The following is a 22408-nucleotide window of genomic DNA, read 5'->3' on the forward strand; positions in this document are numbered from 1 at the left end:
CCCAGATGGAGTTCCCATAACACTCAGTAGCAGGACTCCCAGGCAAGACTATCACTCCTTCTGTAGCACCTGACAAAGCAGTATGCCTCTCTCCTTCTTCAGGAGATTAAAGCAGCATTTCTTTTGCGCTACCTGGTGATTTTTATACTCTGTGATAACGTTAACGTATATGGCTGTCATTCTCTGTTTCCTTTAACCAGAGTGTCCAGCCGTTTCTCTGGACAAAGCCTAGCTCCATACTATCTAAGGATAATCTAATACAGTGGTACCTCAGGTTAAGTACTTAATTCATTCTGGAGGTCCATTCTTAACCTGAAACTGTTCTTAACCTGAAGCACCACTTTAGCTAATGGGGGCCTCCTGCTGCCGCTGCACGATTTCTGTTCCCATCCTGAAGCAAAGTTCTTAACCTGAGGTAATATTTCTAGGTCAGCGGAGTCTGTAACCTGAAGCGTATGTAACCTGAGGAACCACTGTAATTAGCCTGATCTGCTCTTAGGCCTTTTTTTCTCAAAGCCATAAGCAAAGCCAGGTAGAAGGCGGATGCTATTTTCATTTATTTTTTGTGAGACTGCATTGTAAAACAATACATGGCAGGATAAATTCAGCTGATGAATATCCCCTCTCCCCGCAATCTGGGAGCCATGTTTCCACAGCATTTCTGAACAAGTCTGAAACTGAGGGAAGAAGTTCGACTGAGGTCGCACTTAAAGGTGAGCCTAGTTTCATTCACGCTTTCCAGTATCTGGATCAAAACACAGCCATCTTTTGAATTTTGCACCTTTCTAAAGTTTGCAATGCCAAGAAATGTGTAAAAACATGCATATGTTAAGAGAAAGTGTGCATAAGAGGCATATATTAATGCAAACAGCATTCAAACGTGTATTATTTTAGGAGAAATTACTTTGAAAAAATGTATATATTAGGCATATTTGCAGAAATTCACACTGTAGCAGGAACCCCCCCACCCCAATCATTCTGTTTCCACAAACTTCACACACACTCACACTCACACACTACATACGCCACATTTCTGTTATAAATTCATAGAAAATCAACCATACATCGGATTTGCACTGTTCCATTTTTTACTCCATGTGACAAGGACTATCAAAGGGGGGTGCTTGGTTTCTGGTCAGCCATAATCCCTTCACCATCCCAGCACATCCACAGGAGCCCTGCCCAGTTGCTATGTCAACCCTGATAATCCCAGACAGAAGACCATCAAAATCACAAAGAACAGTGGATTCACCACAGGCTGAAACAAAGGACAATGATCAGATCTTCCCTCTGGGGGCAGGAAACTGCAAACTCCCCATTGTCACCTGGAAAGTACTCATGGGGAGGGGGAAAGGAGGAACCAGCTGGGTGACTGGACACTCAGGTTACCACCACAACTCCTCCCTCAACCCCTCCTTTCTGTAATGTATGCATGATGTCAACCCCTTCTGTAATGTATGCATGATGTCAACCCCTCCTTTCTGTAATGTATGCATGATGTTTCTGGGGGTGGGCTTGACCTAGAGGAGGGGAATTTCAAAAGTTTTTATAAGGTCTTGCAGCCCATTGTTCTGGGTCTTTCCTCTCTCTTGCAAGGGAAGGGAACCCTGTTGCAACAGTTCAATAAAGGCCAAGCCTACAGGCTGCTGTTTTGCTCCAAGTTATCCTGGTTGGTGTCTTTGTTTTTGTCCAAGAGAGCCCTCAGATTTTTTTCCGTTAACAGTTGGCGACCGCGACTCAGGGACACTTGGTTCTCCTGCAGAGGTGAGGAGGGAGATAGAGGGGATCAGGCGCCACTGGGCAACCTTAGCCCAGAGATCCTTCTTCCTCTCCCTGCCTCCTCTTTGTGGGCGGTAATCAATCGTCACCAAAAGCTCAACCAGGGGAGCAAAGGCGAGGTCAAGCCGGCTAAAAAGAAAAGGATCCTGAGATCTGCGGGGGGACATCTTCGAACGTGAGTATGGTTTGAAGTAAATACATTGGGAGGGGGGTGGAAAAGTAACGTCCCCACGACAGCCAGACTTTCCTTCTTTCATTTCTGACGTTACCCTTCGGAGTCGGCCGGGTACGTTCTCTCTCTCTCCTTTTCTCCCCCGATTCTCCCCCTCGGAGGGTGGCCAGGGAAATCGCGGAACTTTTCTGTCTGACGTTATCTCTCGGGGTCGTCTAGGAACGTCAAAACCTTTCCCTTTCTCTCCCCACAAATTCTTACGCGGTGCTGGGCCGGGGAAATTGTGGTACCTTTTGCTGTTTTCCGACGCTCCCCCCGGGGTCGTCCAGGAACGTCTTAATCTCTCTATCTCTTTTCTCCCCCGTTTTCCGTCTTGGAATTGAGTCCGGGAAAGCGTGGCTCTTTTACTGTTTCTCTGACATCCCTCTCTCGGAGTCGTCCAGAGGAGTCTTTCAAGTATTCTCTTACTCTCCACCTACCCTAACTCTGCAAATGAAACTGCCCCTCCTGCCTGGTGACCTTTGTTAGGGATGACCCGGGTATGTGAGAACGCAAGGTCATTTGCTTCCTTTCAAAACTTTGTTTTCTCGGGTCCTGATCTGGCACTGCACTGTGCAGGCGTTTAGTAAGGAATCCGAACTTAGTCCGAAGGCTAGGCAGGAGGCTGTTGTGGAAGGTAGAGGGGAGGTTCACAATTGGGGCCCCACACTAGGGTTAGTCTTGAAACAGTACTGTGGTTTAGGTTTCCGGGCAGCGACCCGTGGTTTAGGTTTCCAGGCAGAGACCCGTGGTTTAGGTTTCCGGGCAGCGACCCGTGGTTTAGGTTTCCGGGCAGAGACCCATGGTTTAGGTTTCCGGGCAGCGACCCGTGGTTTAGGTTTCCGGGCAGAGACCCGTGGTTTAGGTTTCCGGGCAGAGACCCGTGGTTTAGGTTTCCGGGCAGCGACCCGTGGTTTAGGTTTCCGGGCAGAGACCCGTGGTTTAGGTTTCCGGGCAGCGACCCGTGGTTTAGGTTTCCGGGCAGCGACCCGTGGTTTAGGTTTCCGGGCAGCGACCCGTGGTTTAGGTTTCCGGGCAGCGACCCGTGGTTTAGGCTTCCGTTCAGGCTTGAGGTTTTTAGCAAATAGCTCGTGGTTAAGAAACAAGTAGGGATTGCGCTAAGTCAAGGATATTCCAAATACTGAAAGAATCTTTCTTCTACCCCTTTCTTTCCCATTGCCCCTCCTCCCTTGTGTGTGTGTTTCCACTCTTTATGTCTTTAGCGTACTTCGTTAACAAAAAAAAAAAAACAAAAAAAAAACCCAATAATAACATATGAGAGAATGGGAGCTCACTAAACACCCTAGCTGGACTCCTCCTGGCAACAAAGCTTCCATGAAGCCTTTTGCCCCAGAGAGGACTCTAATATGCCCCTCCAGCTTGTCATCTCCAATTAGAGAAAAAATAGAAATAAAATAAAGGGGCAAAATGGTCTTTCCAAGTACAAAGTACGAGACCGCTGTAACTTTTAGTGGGTGGCTTAGGCCCACCACCTAGAACCCAGGGCACAGTGGCCACCTCTGGGATCCTTCAACAAAATCAGGGTGTGAACTCTTAGGGAGAGCTGAACACATCAAATTTGTGTTGTTAAACTATAATCTAAAGCTAGAACATGAAACTGTAAACTTAATGGTGCTCAGAGGCAAAAAAATAAATAAATGAATAAGAGATGTATTCAAAGATTTAGAAATATTTCAAGGGTTTGTATTTACATTGGCCTTGGCATCCACAGACTGTTCTTAAATGCACATAGTTTTAAATTGCAAGCTTGCTTCAAAATTTTAAATCTAAGGAAGCCATGTTGCGCCTATCGATCTTAAAACAAAACAAAATGGAGAATGGAGTGTGCAAATGTTTGTTATTTGAGAGAGGCTCTAAAAGAGAGTTTCCCTCCCAAGTGGTGAAATCCTGTATACGTGCTACTTGTGTTCTGAAAGGGGGATTACCCCACTCCTTCCTCTAGTTTAAGTGAGGAGGGCGATTTTAAGTGTAATGGTAAATGATGTTGTGTTGTAACTTTTGAGTTTGCTCCAGTCTATTTTGGAAGGAGAAGTTAACCTAATGTTTCTGCTGCAAAAGCCTAGTTGAGCACAACTGCTCTCTCAAGCTAAAATGCAGTGTATGTATTTCATTAAGCGTATGCCTATAAAAGTATGGTGTTCATTCTAAGAAAAAAACATTTGAGTCCAGTTTTAACTTTGATTTGGTTGGACAGAAGAGTTATTGTAAGGCTCCTGATATCAGTCTCTATAAGACTTCATGGCCTCTTTTGTTAGAAAATGCCCCCCCTCCCCCTTGTTTCACTCTGCCTCTTTCAGTTGTTTTCTCCCTTCTTACTTCTGTGCCAGGTAAATTTACTCCCGAGTAAGCTTCCTTTAAAGGAAACTGCAAAGAGGGGAGGGGGCAACACTTGTGTATTCCCTAAAAAAAAAAAAAAAAATCAAATCTAGGGCTGCTTTAACTGTGCTTTATAAGAGATCCTCTCAGGAGTATAGATGTTTCCTTTCCCAGCTGTAAATCTGTACTTAAATGTGTATGCCTCTTTGGTAGTACAAATCTTGCTGCGAAATTTTGCTGTGAACCCTATATTTTGGAGGGTTGGACTAGATGACCCCAGGGTCCCTTTCAACTCTCCCAATTTGTGGCTGTGTGGAAGACCATGTGTCTGCAAGCATTGGAGGGTAATTCTTAAATTCTGGTGTGGTAATGGAGTTGAAATTCAGCCTAGCTTTGCTCTTTAGTTTTAAAAGGTGAGAGGTGAAGCCCAACTGGTAATATCAAGCATTTGAGTGATTACAGTGTTTATCATTTTGTCTACTATTTAAAAATTAGATTTAAAAGTCTACTCAAAGTTTAAGCACATACAAATGAATAATCAAGTAGAATTAGCCTTGACCATTCCTGTAAATAAAGGGCAGTAAATAATAATATTAATAATAATATTTTTTGTCTGCAAATGGTAAGGCTGAAATGGCTGAGAATGTTTAAAAATAAATAAATAAATAAATCCTATGAATTCTGACCCTCTGGCCATTTCCCCATATATAAGGGCGTGGCATTGTTCTGCGAATAGCCAGAGGGATATTAGCCCTTTCCTGTACATAAAGGAAGCAGTCTCAGTTTGCTTGGGCTGAAATTGCTAGCTTTGGTGAATACTTAAATTGCTGAGTTTCTTTTTTTTGTTTAAAATCAAACCCTGTTTTCAAATCTACTCCTTACCCTTCCCTTCCCTTATTCAAATGGTAATTTAGCCAAAGGATGCAACATTTTCAATAGTATAAAAGGTTTGCTGAGACATGAACTCTGCACATGCACAGAGGCTAGATCAGCTAAAGAAGAGAGAGAGAGGAAGGGGGGAACTGTAAGGGGGGAGAGGAGGTTTCTTCCAAATGTAAAAGAAAACTTGGAACCATTGAGGAACCATTGAGGGAAATCACCCTTAATCTGTCTTTGCTCCATGGGCTACTTAAGACAAAAGGCTAAAAAACAAAACAAAACAAAACAAAGCAACAACTAGCCCATCAAAAGTCAAGAGCTTTCCAAGTTCCAAATCTTAACATGCCAAATTCTTTTCACAGGTAAATATCAAAGCATTCCCCCCTCAATGGGAATTTTAGGAACAGCATTTCCTGACAGGCTTCTCACATGAAATAATTTTCCCTTTTAACAGGATATGTGAACCCCGATAACAAAGTGTTTGTCCCTTTTTCCTCCCACAGCAACTTTCTTTCTGTTCTGTGAAACAAGTCTGAATCCCTGCTATATTAGTGATTTCCATCTCTTTATGGCTTTGACACTTTTTTTAAAGTTACAAATAATCTGTTTTCATTTATTTAATCTGTTTCCCCATGATGTCTATGAAGTTAATCGAAGCACAACCAAACATTGTTTGGTGAATGGTATTTGTTTACCTTTTTGCCTGAGCATTTCTTATTAATTCTGTCATTTTGGCTAGTGCAAGGTACCTGCACAACTTTAAATTGCCATTCATTTTTCTTGGTATTAACTCATTTCCCGTATTAACATTACAGTTGATGTTGTCACATCAAGAAACACTATTTTATTTTCATTTGGGATGTTAGAATGCCAAAACAGATTACTTCAGGTTACTTATTAATTGTGTGTTTTAGCATTTATTTATTTGGTTCCTCATAGGTCATTTTGTGTGTGTGTGTTTTACTTTGGGGACATGTTCATCACATGTTGAAAGTCAGTTTCATGAAGTTCTTTTATCAAATAGCACATGGTGAATTTAAAGTTTTTTCCCCATGGTTTTCCCATTTTTTTCAGTCTAGTAGTAATCTGCGTGGTTTTGATAATATATATAATAATAATTCTTTTCTAAATCTGATGTCTTTGTGTCAAGTTTGTTTTCATCTGACTGGTAATCTAATTTTTTTGCTTTCTTTTGTATTTCTTAACCTTTGTATTTTTTACAGCTCTCTTTCTCTCCAAAGTGAAGGAAAGCAAACGAACTTGGCAGATAATAACAGTAGTTATAGGAAAATGTGATAATAATATTGGAATGAATGAAACGCTTAATTCGCTAAGATTTTTATTATTTGCAGCTTCCAACAGAAACCGAAGGACATCCTTTTTGCCTTTTGCCCCCTCCCTTTTCTAACTGTCTTTAAGCCCCAAAACCCTGCCCCTTACAGGATATCACCTATACAGATGTGCAATGATGAAAAGCAGCAACAACCCCTCAACTCAGTTCTTCCGTCATCACAAGACACCAGAGTTTTCAAGTGCCCACAGCTATCTCTTTCAAAGGATATAGACTGCCAGGGGAGTGGGCCTGACAAAGGGGGGTGGAGTTGACTTGCAAGGACATCTTTTCACTTGAACCTCAAGCCTCTGTGCTCCAGGATTCAAAAGATACATGCGTAAAAGATCACAATTGTGTCAAGATATGCAACTGATATTTAATTAGTTTGTTTTGTATTAAGTGTTATTATGTAGGAATGTTGAAATGTGTCTGACAGTGTGTTATTTCCACAAGGGGGGTATTTTTGTGTGTAATTTTTATGTTTAATGTCTTATTGCTTGCACACCAATTCTCATGCATTTTATACTTTCTGATAGCTCACACTATTGTGTAGTCCAATGTTTAGATAACCACATTTCATTGTCCCACCTGGCACTCTGCCAACTTTCCCTATCCATTTTAAAATGTGCTAAAACTTGCTTTACCAAGGAGAAGCTTATAAGATACATAAAGGTGCACATGCTTTGGTTTAGCAGGAATGATCCCTTATAGAGTTAAATTGACTTATTTGGACAAAATGCCCTTTTAAGAACGGTTTTCCTTTAACAGACTGGTTTGAAAGGTTGAGAACCATGGGCACATAAATTCAAATTGGACTCAGTTTGAATTGGGCAAGTGTATCCAGGCTGCAATTAGCTTTTTGGTCCTTAAAGTGCAAGTGATCAACTTCCCAGGACTACAAGACCAGAGCCTGTAATAATAATAATAATAAATCCCATGGATTTTGGCCAAGGCGAAGACATTTCTCTCAGGACGTGTCCGAAACCTGTGCCAGCTGTGGTGGGTGCCAGGCTACATGAAAGCCCTAAGTGGATTCACCAGGGATTGTCACTACTGCGACACCGTGCCGATGTGAGACCACAGAAGAGCTACCTTGACACCTGAGAACACACAAATGGCCGGGGGGGGGGGAAGCAAACTGCACTTTTCAGTCATTAGTGGACCTTCCTGCCTAAATGCAAAGCATAGATCACTATTGAGAAAATATTTCTTCCAAGGTGCTAGAATACCACAAGTAACTGAGCAGTGCACTGTTACACCATTATATTTCCATGCAAATATCCTTAAAGTAGCATGATATCCAAGTCCCTTTCAGGTTCACATGGACACACATCTGAGACGGAGAATACCAGGTTATTATTTACCACCTTAAATTGTACGGAGAAAAGGATTGCAAAGTAGCCACCTTTGCAATCTTATCTCCGAAGGGGGGAACTGTAGCAGGAACCCCCCCACCCCAATCATTCTGTTTCCACAAACTTCACACACACTCACACTCACACACTACATACGCCACATTTCTGTTATAAATTCATAGAAAATCAACCATACATCGGATTTGCACTGTTCCATTTTTTACTCCATGTGACAAGGACTATCAAAGGGGGGTGCTTGGTTTCTGGTCAGCCATAATCCCTTCACCATCCCAGCACATCCACAGGAGCCCTGCCCAGTTGCTATGTCAACCCTGATAATCCCAGACAGAAGACCATCAAAATCACAAAGAACAGTGGATTCACCACAGGCTGAAACAAAGGACAATGATCAGATCTTCCCTCTGGGGGCAGGAAACTGCAAACTCCCCATTGTCACCTGGAAAGTACTCATGGGGAGGGGGAAAGGAGGAACCAGCTGGGTGACTGGACACTCAGGTTACCACCACAACTCCTCCCTCAACCCCTCCTTTCTGTAATGTATGCATGATGTCAACCCCTTCTGTAATGTATGCATGATGTCAACCCCTCCTTTCTGTAATGTATGCATGATGTTTCTGGGGGTGGGCTTGACCTAGAGGAGGGGAATTTCAAAAGTTTTTATAAGGTCTTGCAGCCCATTGTTCTGGGTCTTTCCTCTCTCTTGCAAGGGAAGGGAACCCTGTTGCAACAGTTCAATAAAGGCCAAGCCTACAGGCTGCTGTTTTGCTCCAAGTTATCCTGGTTGGTGTCTTTGTTTTTGTCCAAGAGAGCCCTCAGATTTTTTTCCGTTAACAACACCAAAATGGTGATGAATTTTCATGACTTCTTTTTTTATTATTGCAAACTGATGTGGAAACGTGGAGAACTGAACTCAATGGGAAAATGCTACACTGAAAGAAGCCAAAACTAACATAGTTGCCTATCCCTGTTGAGGCCACCCTGGAATCAGGAAGATCTCTCTTGCACCTGGAGCTTTCCTAGTCTTTTTGCAGAGATGTCAGAGTGCAGAATGTAACCACTGTGGCTTTCCTTTTAGGAATATGAACCATATATGGGGATTAATTGAGGAGAGGGAGAACCATGTACGCCACCTTGAGCTCCTTGGGAAAAAGGTGGGCTATAAATGCAACCAATAAATACATTATCCAGTGGCATTGTTTTCACTGGAAGGAATGAAGGGGGAATCCAATGTGGATTTTTGTGGTTCTGACCCGGTACAGCTTTACTCACATCAGACTGCTTCTTGCATTGAGTACCCATGTATGTCCAAGTCACTAATGCATTGTCAGAGTTTCTTTGTTTAAAAAAACAACTTTTATGCAAAATTGAATATAAAGTTACAAGCCAAAACGCACACACACAAATGTATGTATGTACCGTATGTATGTATGTATGTATGTATGTATGTGTGTGTGTAATGTATCAAACCTCTTGCTATACTATATTTCTACAACCTAAAATTGTATTTTATTTTTATTAATATATACATATTTTATGCAGTTGTATGCATTGCTACATATGTATAGTACAGTGGTACCTCAGGTTAAGAATTTAATTCATTCTGAAGGTCTGTTCTTAACCTGAAACTGTTCTTAACCTGGGGTACCACTTTAGCTAATGGAGCCTCCTGCTGCCGCCACGCGATTTCTGTTCTCATCCTGAAGCAAAGTTATTAACCCAACGTACTATTTCTGAGTTAGCGGAGTCTGTAACCTGAAGCGTCTGTAACCTGAGGTGCCATTGTAATGCATATAATGTGTGAGAATTGTTTGTATTTTTAATGGAACTGGGGGAGGGACTCGCTTCTCATCAATATTAAAGAGTGAAATGGAGATTAGGGGAAAAAAAACACCTGCGGAGATAGCTTGATATCAAGAATTTCAGAAAAGTTGATCCCTTGTCACTGGAGACCCAAATATGGATATCACCCCAGATGCAAATTATTTCTCATGTAACCTGGGCCATATTCACACAAATAAAGCCAGCTGAAAACAGCTGCCTTTTCATCATGGTTTCGGATCGTGATGGAAGCGTGGTTACCATGCTTCCAAAATAAAGTCTAGGTTCAATGTGGCACAAGGCAAATGTTCTCCCTCCCTCTCCCCACTGTTTGCCCCCCAAAGCTGCTCTGTCCGTTCCCCCAAGCTTTCAGAGCAGATTTCAGGGTGGTGTGGGCCACAGGTGGAGGGAGGAGATGGGGGAAGTCATGCTATGCTAGCAGTAATCCTTTGTGTAATTATTCAGTTGAATACTGCTCTTGGAATTGAGCCACAGCCACTGTATCTTTCCTTCAATACATTTTTTTAAAAGCCCATGTACCAAGGTGTTCCTAATATGCAAATTTATTTAAATTTTAATGATTTTAACCAGTAAATGTCTCTTGCCTGCTCCCGTAAGTTGCCACTGTGGCATTGCATGAGTTCCTGCCACTCGCGAAAATAAATAATTCACATAAGCTGACAAGTGTATGGAAGTCAGTCAAATCAAAGTTCCTTTTAAGGAAGACAGTACTTATCAGGATCGAAGAGACACATACATTCACGCACACTCAAGTTCACACACTTTTTGTCAGCAAAAAGAATTGCGTTTTGGCTAGTGCAGAGCTAGAGGATAATACAAAAGAAGGGGTCACTTCATGTTCTGCAGTTGTCCGGCTCTGTCAGGAGCTGCTGGATGAATGATGGTCTTCTTGTTGGCAGTCTTCTAATTGGACAGAAGCAAGGAAGAGCAGAGAACAGCTCTGAAAGATGTATTTCTGCCAGTGTGTGCTGCCAACACCAAGAAACAGAGCTCACGAGAGGTGAATTGGGGAAGCAGAAACAATGAGTTGCTTCCTCGCTATGCTATGAACTAAAGCAGGGTCTATCATTGGGGCACCCATGGGCACCATTGTGTCTGTCAGTACTTCCTGTGGCGCCTGCAAAAGGTCTCATCAAATGTCCCCTCAGAAATATACAATGTGCAAGAGGTGGTTTGCTCTTTCTCCTCAGTTCCTGTTTGCCTTGGTTCATCCTTCCCTGCATTGAACACAAAGCCCTTAAACATGCCCACCTTTCAGTGAATGCCAGAACTGGACACCCATATTCCCTTTCATTCTGAACAGAGGAGAAGTGCAAGGAGCATCTCTTTGTGAGTGAGCATGGGGGTGCCTTTCCCCCAATGATTATAAGGGGCTAATGGGGGGGGGGCAGGTCCGCACCATTTATAGTCCTGTTTCTTTTTCTGTTCTCTTAAATGTGGAAATCATTTTGTGTTATACCACACATCCCATTGCAGCCACTAATATGTCACTTTGTGAAACTGGACAAAATGCTAGTTTTAAAAATGTACTGTTCCTGTTGTGCCACTCCAATTAATGAAGCATCTAATAGTGGTTGTTGTTGTCTGAAAATACAAAAATACAAGTTTTTCCCCAACTATTACTCCCTGCCCCAATATCTGCTATTTCAAGGGATAACTTCAAGTTACAAGCAGAAGTGTAACTGAGCCCTGGCATCACTTTTAAATGAAAAACTGCTGACGGTGGGAGGAGGTTAGAATGGAGAAAGCAGAGCTCCTTAATCCTTTCCCCACCCACTATTTCTGTGTGATAAATTCTGCCCCATACATACACCAGTGGCTTTTCACTCCACAAAGTTCCTGAATACTGTAATGTTTGCTGTTTCTGAAATCCCCTGGGCAGAAAGCACTTGGGGGAGAGACAGCAATTTGGAAAAGAGAATAGACAGACAGGGAAACAGTTAAGCTTCCTCCATTATCTGCTGCAGCATCTCTGGTATAAATTTATCCTGTCTAGTGTATTTTTTCTGAAAAGTGGTGTAGGGGTTAAATTACATACATTCACATGTAACCAACATTTTTAGACACACACACACAGAACATGAATGAATTTGACAAAAGGACAGGAAGGATTTCCAGAAGGAAGTCCTGAAGGGCATAAATACATAGCAAGTTCCTTGTTAGATGAAACCAAAGTTCCACCTAGTCCAAAATTCCGTCTCTCCACAGTGAGCTTAGAAAAATAACAACTGGAACAGCTGGTTCCTTTTGTTTATCATATAATTAGGTCTGCACTGTCTCTGAGTGTGAAGATTCCATTTTTAGCTATCATAGCTTGCCCTAACTTGATTGCCCTCATTCTTGCTTTGCATGGGTATCCAATGTCCCTAGCCTGCTCTTTAAAAAAAATACATGGTCCCTCAGTAGTTTCACAGAAATAGCAAAGAACGTTGCAAATGTTAGGCAAAAAAAATTTTTTTCATGATTGCCCATCGCAGAATTCAATGCAATGTAGTTAACCAAATCAGTACATTTATTCACAGGACGCTGAAAGAACATGAAGATCAGGTATTTGGAAATAAACAAAGAAAATACGCTTCTGTTTATGATTCTGGAGTTGATATTTATGAGCAGGGTACCAGTAGTTGCCCTGTATAAGAAAATAACCAGTCCATCTTCCAAACATGCCTGTTATAAGCAGCTTTGGGTGTGACAATTACACTGAGAGACCAGGAAATGCACATGTCTTATGCTTCCTGTTCCTGCTCTTCAGTGTCTCATCTGAAATAAAATGTTCGATGCCTCTCCCACAAGTGGGCAGATTTAGTGTACAGACAGCTTTGCTTATCTCCCCATCAGCAGAGACTCAAGTTATATTAAATCATGTTTATTATGCTGCTAACTTAATGTAATAATGACTCATCCACTAGATGAGATCTAGTAGAGGCCATGCTTCCCAGGCGCAATGAAATGAAATGACATGTCCTTAAAGTCCACTCAGCCCGAAAAAGCTGCTACTTCTTCAGATGAAGTTGCTGAGCAAGACAGTCTCAGCATGGCAGAAGTACCTGGAAGTGCTAGCTTACATTACTCTAGTGCTTTGTGTGAAGTGGTAGCCACTGCTTGTTGGTACAACGCATGACTGTGTGTGGAAGATCCTAGGTTCAAATCAGTTCCCAGCATCTCTAGTCAAAAAGACCTCAGGTAACAACCATAGGTAACAAGCCCCAACCCTTGAAGAGCTGCTTCACATTAAAGCAAATAGGAGAAGGCTAAATGGGCCAGTTGTCAGACTCAGAACCTGAGGCGCTGAGTTCCGCCCAACATTTTTTTTGGGGGGGCGGTGTTTCTGCATATGTGACATCACATGTGCAATGCAGCTGTCCTATCGGGAGGAGACTAATAGTGGGAGGAGTCTGAGCACAAAGCCTAGCTGTGAGGCATGACGCTGTGCTCGGCTGCTGGCTCTCCTGCTTCACTGTGGCTGGCCCTGTGGAGGAAGCAAGCTCGGCGGAGAGGGCAGACGGGGCCGAGGCATGATGGGACTCGCAGTCCCTGCTTGGCCTGCCCTGAGGCTACAGCAGGAGGCACAGCAGAGGCAGCGACCCATTGCAAAACAGTGCTGCGGCAGGACCAGGAAGTGGAACTGTCCTTTTGCTACTGCTCCAGGCGACTTTGCAGGGGCCCCCATCCCCATGGTGAAACACCCAGGACACTCCGGAGAGTCCTGGCAGCCTCGTTATGAGAGAGACACTGGGCAGGTGGCGGAAGGGCCACAGTGATGTGGGTCTTCCCTATGAGGAAAAACAACAGCACGGGGGAGGGGGGTTGCTTAGGGAACAAGGCAGTGAACAGGCAATGTGTGCTGACTGTTGCGTTGGTAGGTGGCTGATTCTGCACTCGCCCTCCTCCGTGCCCTCAAAATTGGGGGGTTGAAGACACCTAAGCCTTATAGAGTTGGCACCTATGCTCAGGCCAAGCCAGTTTCATATGTAGTTAAGGATGCAGGATGAACTCTGGCATTGTTCCGATGCCTATGGGAAGTCCACCAGCAGGACATGAGGCCAACAGCCCTCTCCTGCTGCTGTACCTCAGCAACTGCCTTCCACAGGCATTCCCCCTCTGAGTCTGGCAGTCACATAGAGTCATTGAGAGCCTTCCCCTTCACAAATTTGTCTTAATCGCCTTTTTAAGCCATCAAAGCTGGTGGCCCTTATCACACTGTGTTCCTATGCGGACCCAGGTTCTGTGAATCGTCAGAGAAAGAAAGCTGGATGCCTGCTGGCGCTGGAGTATTGCTAGCAAAGTACCCATGCAGAGATCCTCCGATTCTTACACTTCTCTTTGGTATGCACGCAGCATTCCTTTTTGCTGGCGGAGCAGAGTGGTGGCACTGACAACAGCTGGAGAGGGTCTCTTGAGATGAAACAGGTGTTGCACGGCAGCAATTAGGGAGAAAGCAAGAAGGCAAAATAACAGGGAGTTGCCAGGAGCTAAATCCTTCCCTCGGGAACAGTGCCTGACCTCAAGGAAGTCCACGAGACATCCAGCCAGACGGAAAAGAAAAGCTCGTCCCTCTAATAATGCGCGTTAGCCACCACCGATAACACACTCTCTCTGTCTTTATTTCCTGGGTGGGAGTGAAATCTCTGTCAAATGATGCCCTTGATGTTACAACTACTGTAAATAGCAGCATAAGAAACAAAGATCCCGCTGCTGGCAGCTTTTGGGCGGCTTGAATCGAAAGGACGTCCATTTGAAAATTTGGCTGTCATTAGAAAGAAAGCGAGGCAATTTCATGCCACAGTAGTTAAAGGCAGACAGTGTTCTGGTCACTGGTAAGCACAATGTTGTTGCTAATGTCTCCAGTAACTGCTAATTTACTCTTCCATTTTGCTCCTCTACACCAGCCACAAAGGGAGCTGACTCCAATTATTTTTCAGACAGAAGCCAGCCTGGTGTTTACCATTATCTCCCTGACAACCCCTTCGTGTGACAACATTATGCAATGTAATTGCAAAGCTGCTTCATCTCACTGGGGCTGTTATTTTCAGGTTTTTTTTTCCCAAGGTCAAGGATAATAATTAAGGGATTGCCTGCAACACAACCTTGTTATGTACCCAAAAAAATAACTCCCAATAAGGCACCCACTGTTCCCCCGTGAGGAGATTTCTGTCCAGTTAAGAAGTGCTGGAAGATCATTTGAATGGCGTTTGGGGAGTGGAACACTAGGGAATAATTTGTAGAGAACAGCATCTGGAAGTCCACACAGCTTTACACATAACGCTAAGTCAAATTATGTCTAAGTGTTACAGAACGAGTATGCAAGTTCATGAAATTAAAGTCATAACTTTGTTGCTCCTTCCACCATCCTGCTACTGCCATAAGTACCCAGAGCTAAGCTATGGTTTGTCTTCATGTTATATCTAAGCCCAGGCTCATGGTGTGTTTTGCTCCAGACAACCCACATGTTCTAGCCATGGTTCGTTATTGAATGATAATTCATGAGTTGTCTGGAAGAAACAAACCAGAATCCCTGGTTTGGACATAACACCAAGGTAAACCATGACTTAGCTCTGGGTTGCACAGCAGGAGCAGAGGATGAGCAAAGTCACCACAGTTCTTGCTCCGTATATTTGCATACTCACTCATTCACATTTCGTTTGGCTTAGCGTGGCATGCAGACTGGGCCTTTGTCAGGTGTTGAGGACAGATATAAAACAACTGAATGAATATATATCACACGCACACCCCATTGTCACATTGTATCATGACCAAATTCTCAATGAGGATTAACTTGTTCCATAAAGCAGGAGTGGGGAATTTTTCTTCTTCACAGCCAATCTTCTGGCGGCCACATACCAATGGCCACTCTCCATTCTCCATCCAGGCAATCAAGCAGTATTATCACAAGTCAAAACAATATTGTAGGCTGACTAAATCACTAGGGAAGGGTACAGAGCAGGCCCAGTGAAGGGTGTGGCCTGGGGAGGGGCCTGGGAAGTGTCGCCAGGGCAAAATCCCTCGACAGATTTTCTGTGCAGCTGATAAAATCCGGCTCAGAGAGTAGGATCAGATTTTCACAAGGCATGGCCACAGAGCAATGAGTAAAGCTCTTGGAGCAGGGGGAATAAATCAGTACATGGAACAATCAAAATATGGGTCCACCGAAAGTGGGGATGAGCCATAGGCATAAATACTTAATGGAGTGCCTCACCGTCATCAATCTTCCCTTGGTTTTCCACAGCTAGATAAGATTAATTGTGTAGTAACATGGGAGAGGGCCTAGTCTGCGATGGCGCCCTGTTTGTGGAATGCCTTCCCTCTCAATATATAGCTGGCCCCTTCTTGAGTTTCAGCACCAGCTGAAGGCAGGCTTGCTTGCTCAGACATTTGTGCGGGTTAAGTATAGTTATACCTGCTGGTGTTGACTTGTTACCTGCTTTTGTTTTAGGGTATAATTGTATTGACTAGTTTTATTGTTTGGGATTTTTTAAATGTGTTTTATTGTACCATTCCCTGGATCAACTTGTGATCAGGCAGGTTACAAATATAATAAATGAATGGATAAATAAATGGACATTACATTTTCAAAGAAATACAGAGTGGGAGATGGAAGTGTGTTCAGCGGAGGGAGTGTAGAGACCTCAGACTTTTGTGTGTCTGGAACGTAGGCTATTGTATAAAGGGTCACATCCATCGCTCTGCTCACTTTTAACTCTGGCCTCACTGACCTGGAGCTTTTGCCTGATATGTGGCCCTCAGAAAGTTGCCCATCAAGGAACGGGGCCCTCAGACTGAAAAAAGTTTGTCCCACAATGCCCTCCAGTGAAGCCCACTGTCTTGTGTTTGCAGTTAGTGGCCCATTCGGTGTCCAGTATTTACTCCAGCTTTCCCATCTGAGTCACACCTTGGTACGGTAATTGTAACCAGCAGCCTGGCTCATGGGAATTGACAAAGATGGTAACGGAGAAAGAGTAAAAGTAGTGGCACAAAGAAAGTGCAAATCACCTCGATGGCTGACACTGATGAGCAATGGCCTTCTAGAGGCAGATAGTCTGCAATAATTGGATCCCACTTGTGTGTGAGGCAGAAAGGTCTTGATGGGAGCAAGGGAAATCAATGAAACAAGATAAAGGTAGAACGAGGGTGGGGGGATCCTGTACATTTGACACTAGTGAAACATCTCTCCATTTTCCCATGTCTTATAACTTACTTTTCATTATCTTTAGTGTGGGTAGAAGTGGATCTTTGTTCCTTGTTGTAAAAACCGTCTGGCTTCATCTTTGTTGCCTGCTGAAAGAAATAAAGCAAACAGTCTTCTCGCCAGGCAGCCACATACAGTCCTCCAGATTTTCTCCAGCACGACTTCCATTCCCCCCCCCCCAATGAGGCTTGTGAATGAGAACAACAAGGGAGGACCAAGCATCTATTCTGCATTTCTCAGATGTTTTCTTTCCACTAATTATTTCAGTCTACTGTGGATCTTCTCCAGTCATTTTTAGCCCTCTTGGACCAAAAGTTGGCCCCCTAAAAATATGAGTTAAGTTGGTAGAGCATGAGGCTCTTAATCTCGGGGTCCTGGGTTTGAGCCCCACACGGGGCAAAAGATTACTGCATTGCAGGAAGTTGGGCAAGATGACCCTTGTGGTCCCTTCCATTGATTCTATGAAACTCTTAAACCAGCAGGATGCAAAATATTGGTTTTAAATGTAAGGACCTAAGAAGAGCCCTGCTGCATTAGGCCAATGATGCATCTAATTCAGCATCCTGTTCGCACATTGGACAACCAGATGCCTGCGGGAAACCTTCAGAAAGGACCTAGGCACACGAGCACTCTCCCTTGTGGTTTCCAACAACTGGTGTTCAGAAGAATGCTGCCTCTGACGGCGGAGGCAGAGCATAGCCCACATTTCCTCATAATCCTCTTCTAAAGCCATCCAAGTTTGTGGCCACCACCGTCTCCTGAGGGTGAGAGCTCCGCCCTTTAACTATGCCCTGTGTGAAATGTCCCTGTCCCTGACTAATAACTTCAGGAATGTTTGGGGACTTTTCTCCTTCAGTTTGCAGAGAATACACAACTTAAGGTCAGCAGAGTTATAGCTTAGTTAAATCTACTGAGAAATGGTAGTTCCCCGATGGACGAATAAGGCAACAAAATAAGGTTCTCGGTGATGGTCCCATGAGGAGCTACACTCAGGGCAGTATCGAATTAAAACAGGTACACTAGTGCAATGACTTTTGGCTGCACAATGTAACTTCCCTGCCCTCTTCTCTCCCTGCATGCTGACTAAATCTGCTTCAGAGGAAACCCAGAGCAGCTTTAGGGGTCACACTGTGGTGGGGAGAGGATAGGATGGGGAACCTACATTGCCCAACAAAGAGTCACTGTGCTAATATGACTGTTAGTTGGATACCATTCTCAGTTTGGTAGATGTGAGGATGCACTTGCTTGCCTTTGATCACACTACCCTTATGAAATGAAAAGTCATGCTTTCTCCTACTAAGGAAAATTCATGAACCAAGCTTTTGTGGCCTTGGTACATTTCAGCTGTTGATGGGCACAATCAATACTTAGAGCATGTTTTTTTCCTGGTCAGTATTCCATTTCTCAATCATAGCCCATGTGGATCATGATGATACTTTGCCTTGGGAACATCATGTCTCCATCTCTGTCTTCTATCTGCTTTGTAAGATGGTATCCTTGCTCCCCAGGGTTGGTCTGATATATTTATTTAGATTTCTTTCCTGCCACAGGAACACAGGTAATGGTTACCATTATCTCGTTTGATTCTCTCAAAAACAATAAGGGCTGCCTAAATGTATAGGAGTGGACAAACAGTCTTGATCGGGTCCATGTTCCCTGCACATCTTTAGTTTCATCTTACATGTGACAATCTATAAGTGGATTGCATGTCGTTTCCTGTACAGAACTGTCTTTCTATCAGCTGTAAGAGATTGGTTAGGCTGATATGGGGACTCAGAACTATACATTCAGAACAGTTACCGTATGTGGTAGAGTCCTTCCTGGAGTGTACAGTTCAGACTGAATGTGTGGTTGTGTGTGTGAGAGAGAGTTGTGATTTTGAACTCTCCCCTATGTAAAAAATATTCCTACAAGAAGAAAGATAGCACATTGGGTTGTATTCATTGCTCGTTATATGCAGAGGAAACCCTTAGAAATTAATGGGCATGCCTAGCTTAGGTCCATTAATTTCAGTGGGTCTATTCTTAGTATGACTATTGTGTGATGCAACCAACTGGGTTGTATCAAGCATTGACGTTGTGCAAGCAGAGCAGATTTTTGCTCACATGTAAAGCAGTAAAAAAATATTAACTACTTTAAGCTGGATATAGTTTTAAACAGAGGCTGCGAACACACTAACCCATTTGTTGCACAGGCATGTAGTTTTCTCCTGCTTTGGAGGGTAGGACTCGAGGCAATGGCTTCAGGTTACAAGAAAGGAGATTCTGACTAAACTTTCTGACAGTAAAAGCTGTTCGGCAGTGGAACAGACTCCCACGAGAGGCAGTGGACTCTCCTTCCTTGGAGGTTTCTAAGCAGAGGTTGGATGGCCATCTGTCATGGATGCTCTAGCTGAGATTCCTGCATTGCAGGGGGTTGGACTAGATGACCCATGGGTCCCTTCCAACTCTAAGATAAATCTGGAACCGTTCATGCTCATCCTTAACACGCTGCTTTTAATCTAGATTGATTCTCCCACCTACTGTCAGCAACCAGAAACATCATAGCCAGACACTGGAAAGACCTGTCAAGAATAAGCTTAGACCAATGGTACCAAATAGTATGGGAAACAGCTCTACTAGGAAAATTAACCAATAAACTGAAACTGACACAGGGACAAATAGAAGACTATACCTTCACCCTGGTATGGCTCCCTTTCATCACATACACAGCCCAACTAGACAACGACAAGAATCCACCAATAGCATATGAATCAATATTGCTAACCTGATTCAAAACCACCCACCCACTCCACTCACACACGAAAACAAAGTTCAACACAGCCAATCACAAACAAGCAACCGCACCTTAGGCCAACCACAATTTCTCTCACCACCAAAGGAACACAAGCGAATAGCAAAGAGAACCTGCACAAATGACGCTGACACAAAAACCCACACATACATTAAGCAAAATAGAAATATTGCCTCCCGACCCCACCCCCACCCACCATGGCCCCCTCCACCTCTTCTCCCCTCTTTTCTTCCTAATGTAATCCTAATGTCTCAACAAATGAAACTGACCTATGGAAAATGTAACTTGAAAAAAGAGACATTGTGCATACCTTTGTAAACCAAGAAAACTTTAATAAAATTTAAATTTTAAAAAAAATAATCTAGTTTGATTCTAAATCCTGCTGTCCACAAGGGTGGGTGTAGATGCCTGGTATGCATTTGAAAACCCTCCTCTTTATTAGGTTGTCCACTCCTTTTCCTCCCTGCATATGCCTCAGGTAAGTGAAGAAGGAAGCAGTGGCTGCAATCTTAGCACATCCCCACTCACAACATCATTGGACATATGTGGATACATCTCCCCGCATCCCCCGGCTGCTGTTGGGACTTCCTACATCTGTTTTCAACTGGTCACACTGCAGAGTAATACAGATGCAATCTGCAGTGTGATTTTATTTTCAGAATGAAACCAGTTTCTCAAGAAGGGCTTTTCGGGTGCAAAAGATAGGCGCAAGATCTAGACTGTGTGTGGACTAAGAGTAGCCCAGGGTGTGGAACCTTTGGTTTTCCAGATGTTGCTAGATACTCCACCTGCAACCATCACTGGCTATTGGCCATGCTTCCTGGTGCTGATGGGAGCTGGAGCCTGAAAGCATCCAGAGGTTCTCTACCCCTGCGTAATGGAAAGCTTTCCAAAATCCTCTGGATCATGATTCATCACCTGTTTTACAAAGCAATTAGTGTTATATCTTGCTCTCTTTACTCAGGCGAGGCTCCATAACAGGTTGTCCTTTCCTACTAAGCTTATAAAGAATGACGCATAGCAGCTCTTTCCTTGTAAAGCTGCAGGCAAAAAGAAAGAGCATAGGTTTCCCACATATGAGAGAAAGAGCACTTGGAATGATGTAGTGCGCTGAGTTAACAGATAAAGGAGCTTTGAGGAGCCTTGAAAAGATAGCAGATTTAAAAGAAAGAATTGTTTTTATATGTTGCCTTTCACACTTGAGAGCCCCCAAAGCAGCATCGTTCAGAGTAATGCAATAGATATTGTTGGTGTAATAGCTTGCCACAGCCAGTATATGGCCAACAATAGAACAATAGAATTATAGTGTTCCAAGGGACTTAAAGGGTCATCAAATCCTCTCCTCTGTGCTGGGACAGGATTAATGTCTAAGGCTGCAAGCCTATGCACAATTACCTGGAGTAAGTCCCAATGAACTCAATGGGTTTTACTTCTGAATAAATGTGCATAAGAGCAGCAAGCTCAAGGTAAGGATTCTTCTTTTCAGCCAGGATATTTCCTGTACATCAACATTTGCCAGTCGTGATGAGGAGAAGCCTGACTCCCACTTCCCAAATGCCATTTACGCTAGAGTTTTCCTCCCTACAGTGCAGTAAACAAGAAAGTGAAAGGCAATTATTGTGCCAAACCAGTCACTAATTAAGTTGAAGATGCTTGATTTCCCTTTTATGCCTACGACAACAACAAATCAATAATGCCTCAAGCCAACAGACTGAGTATGAAATTCTATAGCAATACATTTTTTTCTGCGGGACAGTTGCATTAATATTGCAGTTAGATTTGTGTGTGTTTAGGCTTACTTGGGAGTGAGCCCTACTGAACACAGTGGTACTTTTCTGGGTAAATATGCATAGGATTGTGCTGTTTATTTCAAAATGTGCTACTTCAACTTTCTGACAAGAGGAATGTTCAAGATGACATGTAAAAAGTCAGATTTGAAACAACGCAATCTGAAATAACAAATATACAGAACAGCAGAAGTAAACATTGGTTAAAATAATGAACAGATCTATTGCATTTGTCATTAGAACAGTTTTTGGTTGGACCCCCCAAAGTAAAGTGCTAGCAAGCTGAATGTGGCTAAGGAGCCCCAAATTGGGGTGTCACCACTGGAAAGGCCTTGCTTCTGGCATCCACCTGTCAAAGGAAAAGCCTGGAACAGAGTCTCACGTTATGATCTTGGCAGAACAGCAGGTTCAAAAGAGAGAAGGTAATTCTTTAGAAAGTGCAAGCTGGATTTAGAAGAGGCAGAGGAACCAGAGACCAAATTGCAAACATGCGCTGGATTATGGAGAAAGCCAGAGAGTTCCAGAAAGACATCTACTTCTGCTTCATTGACTATGCAAAAGCCTTTGACTGTGTTGACCACAGCAAACTATGGCAAGTTCTTAAAGAAATGGGAGTGCCTGATCACCTCATCTGTCTCCTGCGAAATCTCTATGTGGGACAAGAAGCTACAGTTAGAACTGGATATGGAACAACTGATTGGTTCCAAATTGGGAAAGGAGTACGGCAAGGCTGTATATTGTCTCCCTGCTTATTTAACTTATATGCAGAATTCATCATGCGAAAGGCTGGGCTGGATGAATCCCAAGCCGGAATTAAGATTGCCGGAAGAAATATCAACAACCTCAGATATGCAGATGACACAACCTTGATGGCAGAAAGTGAAGAGG

At 43.4% G+C, this 22408-nt stretch overlaps 1 protein-coding gene across 7 annotated transcripts in view; it reads right to left on the reverse strand.

The window, feature by feature from the left end:
- The window catches only part of LOC309534759 (uncharacterized protein), a 90612-nt gene that overhangs the window by 27824 nt on the left and 40380 nt on the right, over positions 1-22408 (reverse strand). For 5 of the 7 annotated variants that reach the window (XM_082227102.1, XM_082227103.1, XM_082227105.1 and 2 more), the window contains exon 2: positions 16950-17029. The exons of 1 other annotated variant lie outside the window; for it this stretch is intronic. In XM_082227102.1, coding sequence (XP_082083228.1) covers positions 16950-17017 — 68 coding nt within the window. In that variant the 5' untranslated portion in view covers positions 17018-17029. The remainder of the gene's footprint in view (positions 1-16949; positions 17030-22408) is intronic. One more of the 7 variants, XM_082227101.1, reaches the window with a different exon arrangement.

Source organism: Podarcis vaucheri (assembly GCF_965113315.1).
Source record: "Podarcis vaucheri genome assembly, chromosome: 1".
NCBI classification, from domain to species: domain Eukaryota; kingdom Metazoa; phylum Chordata; class Lepidosauria; order Squamata; family Lacertidae; genus Podarcis; species Podarcis vaucheri.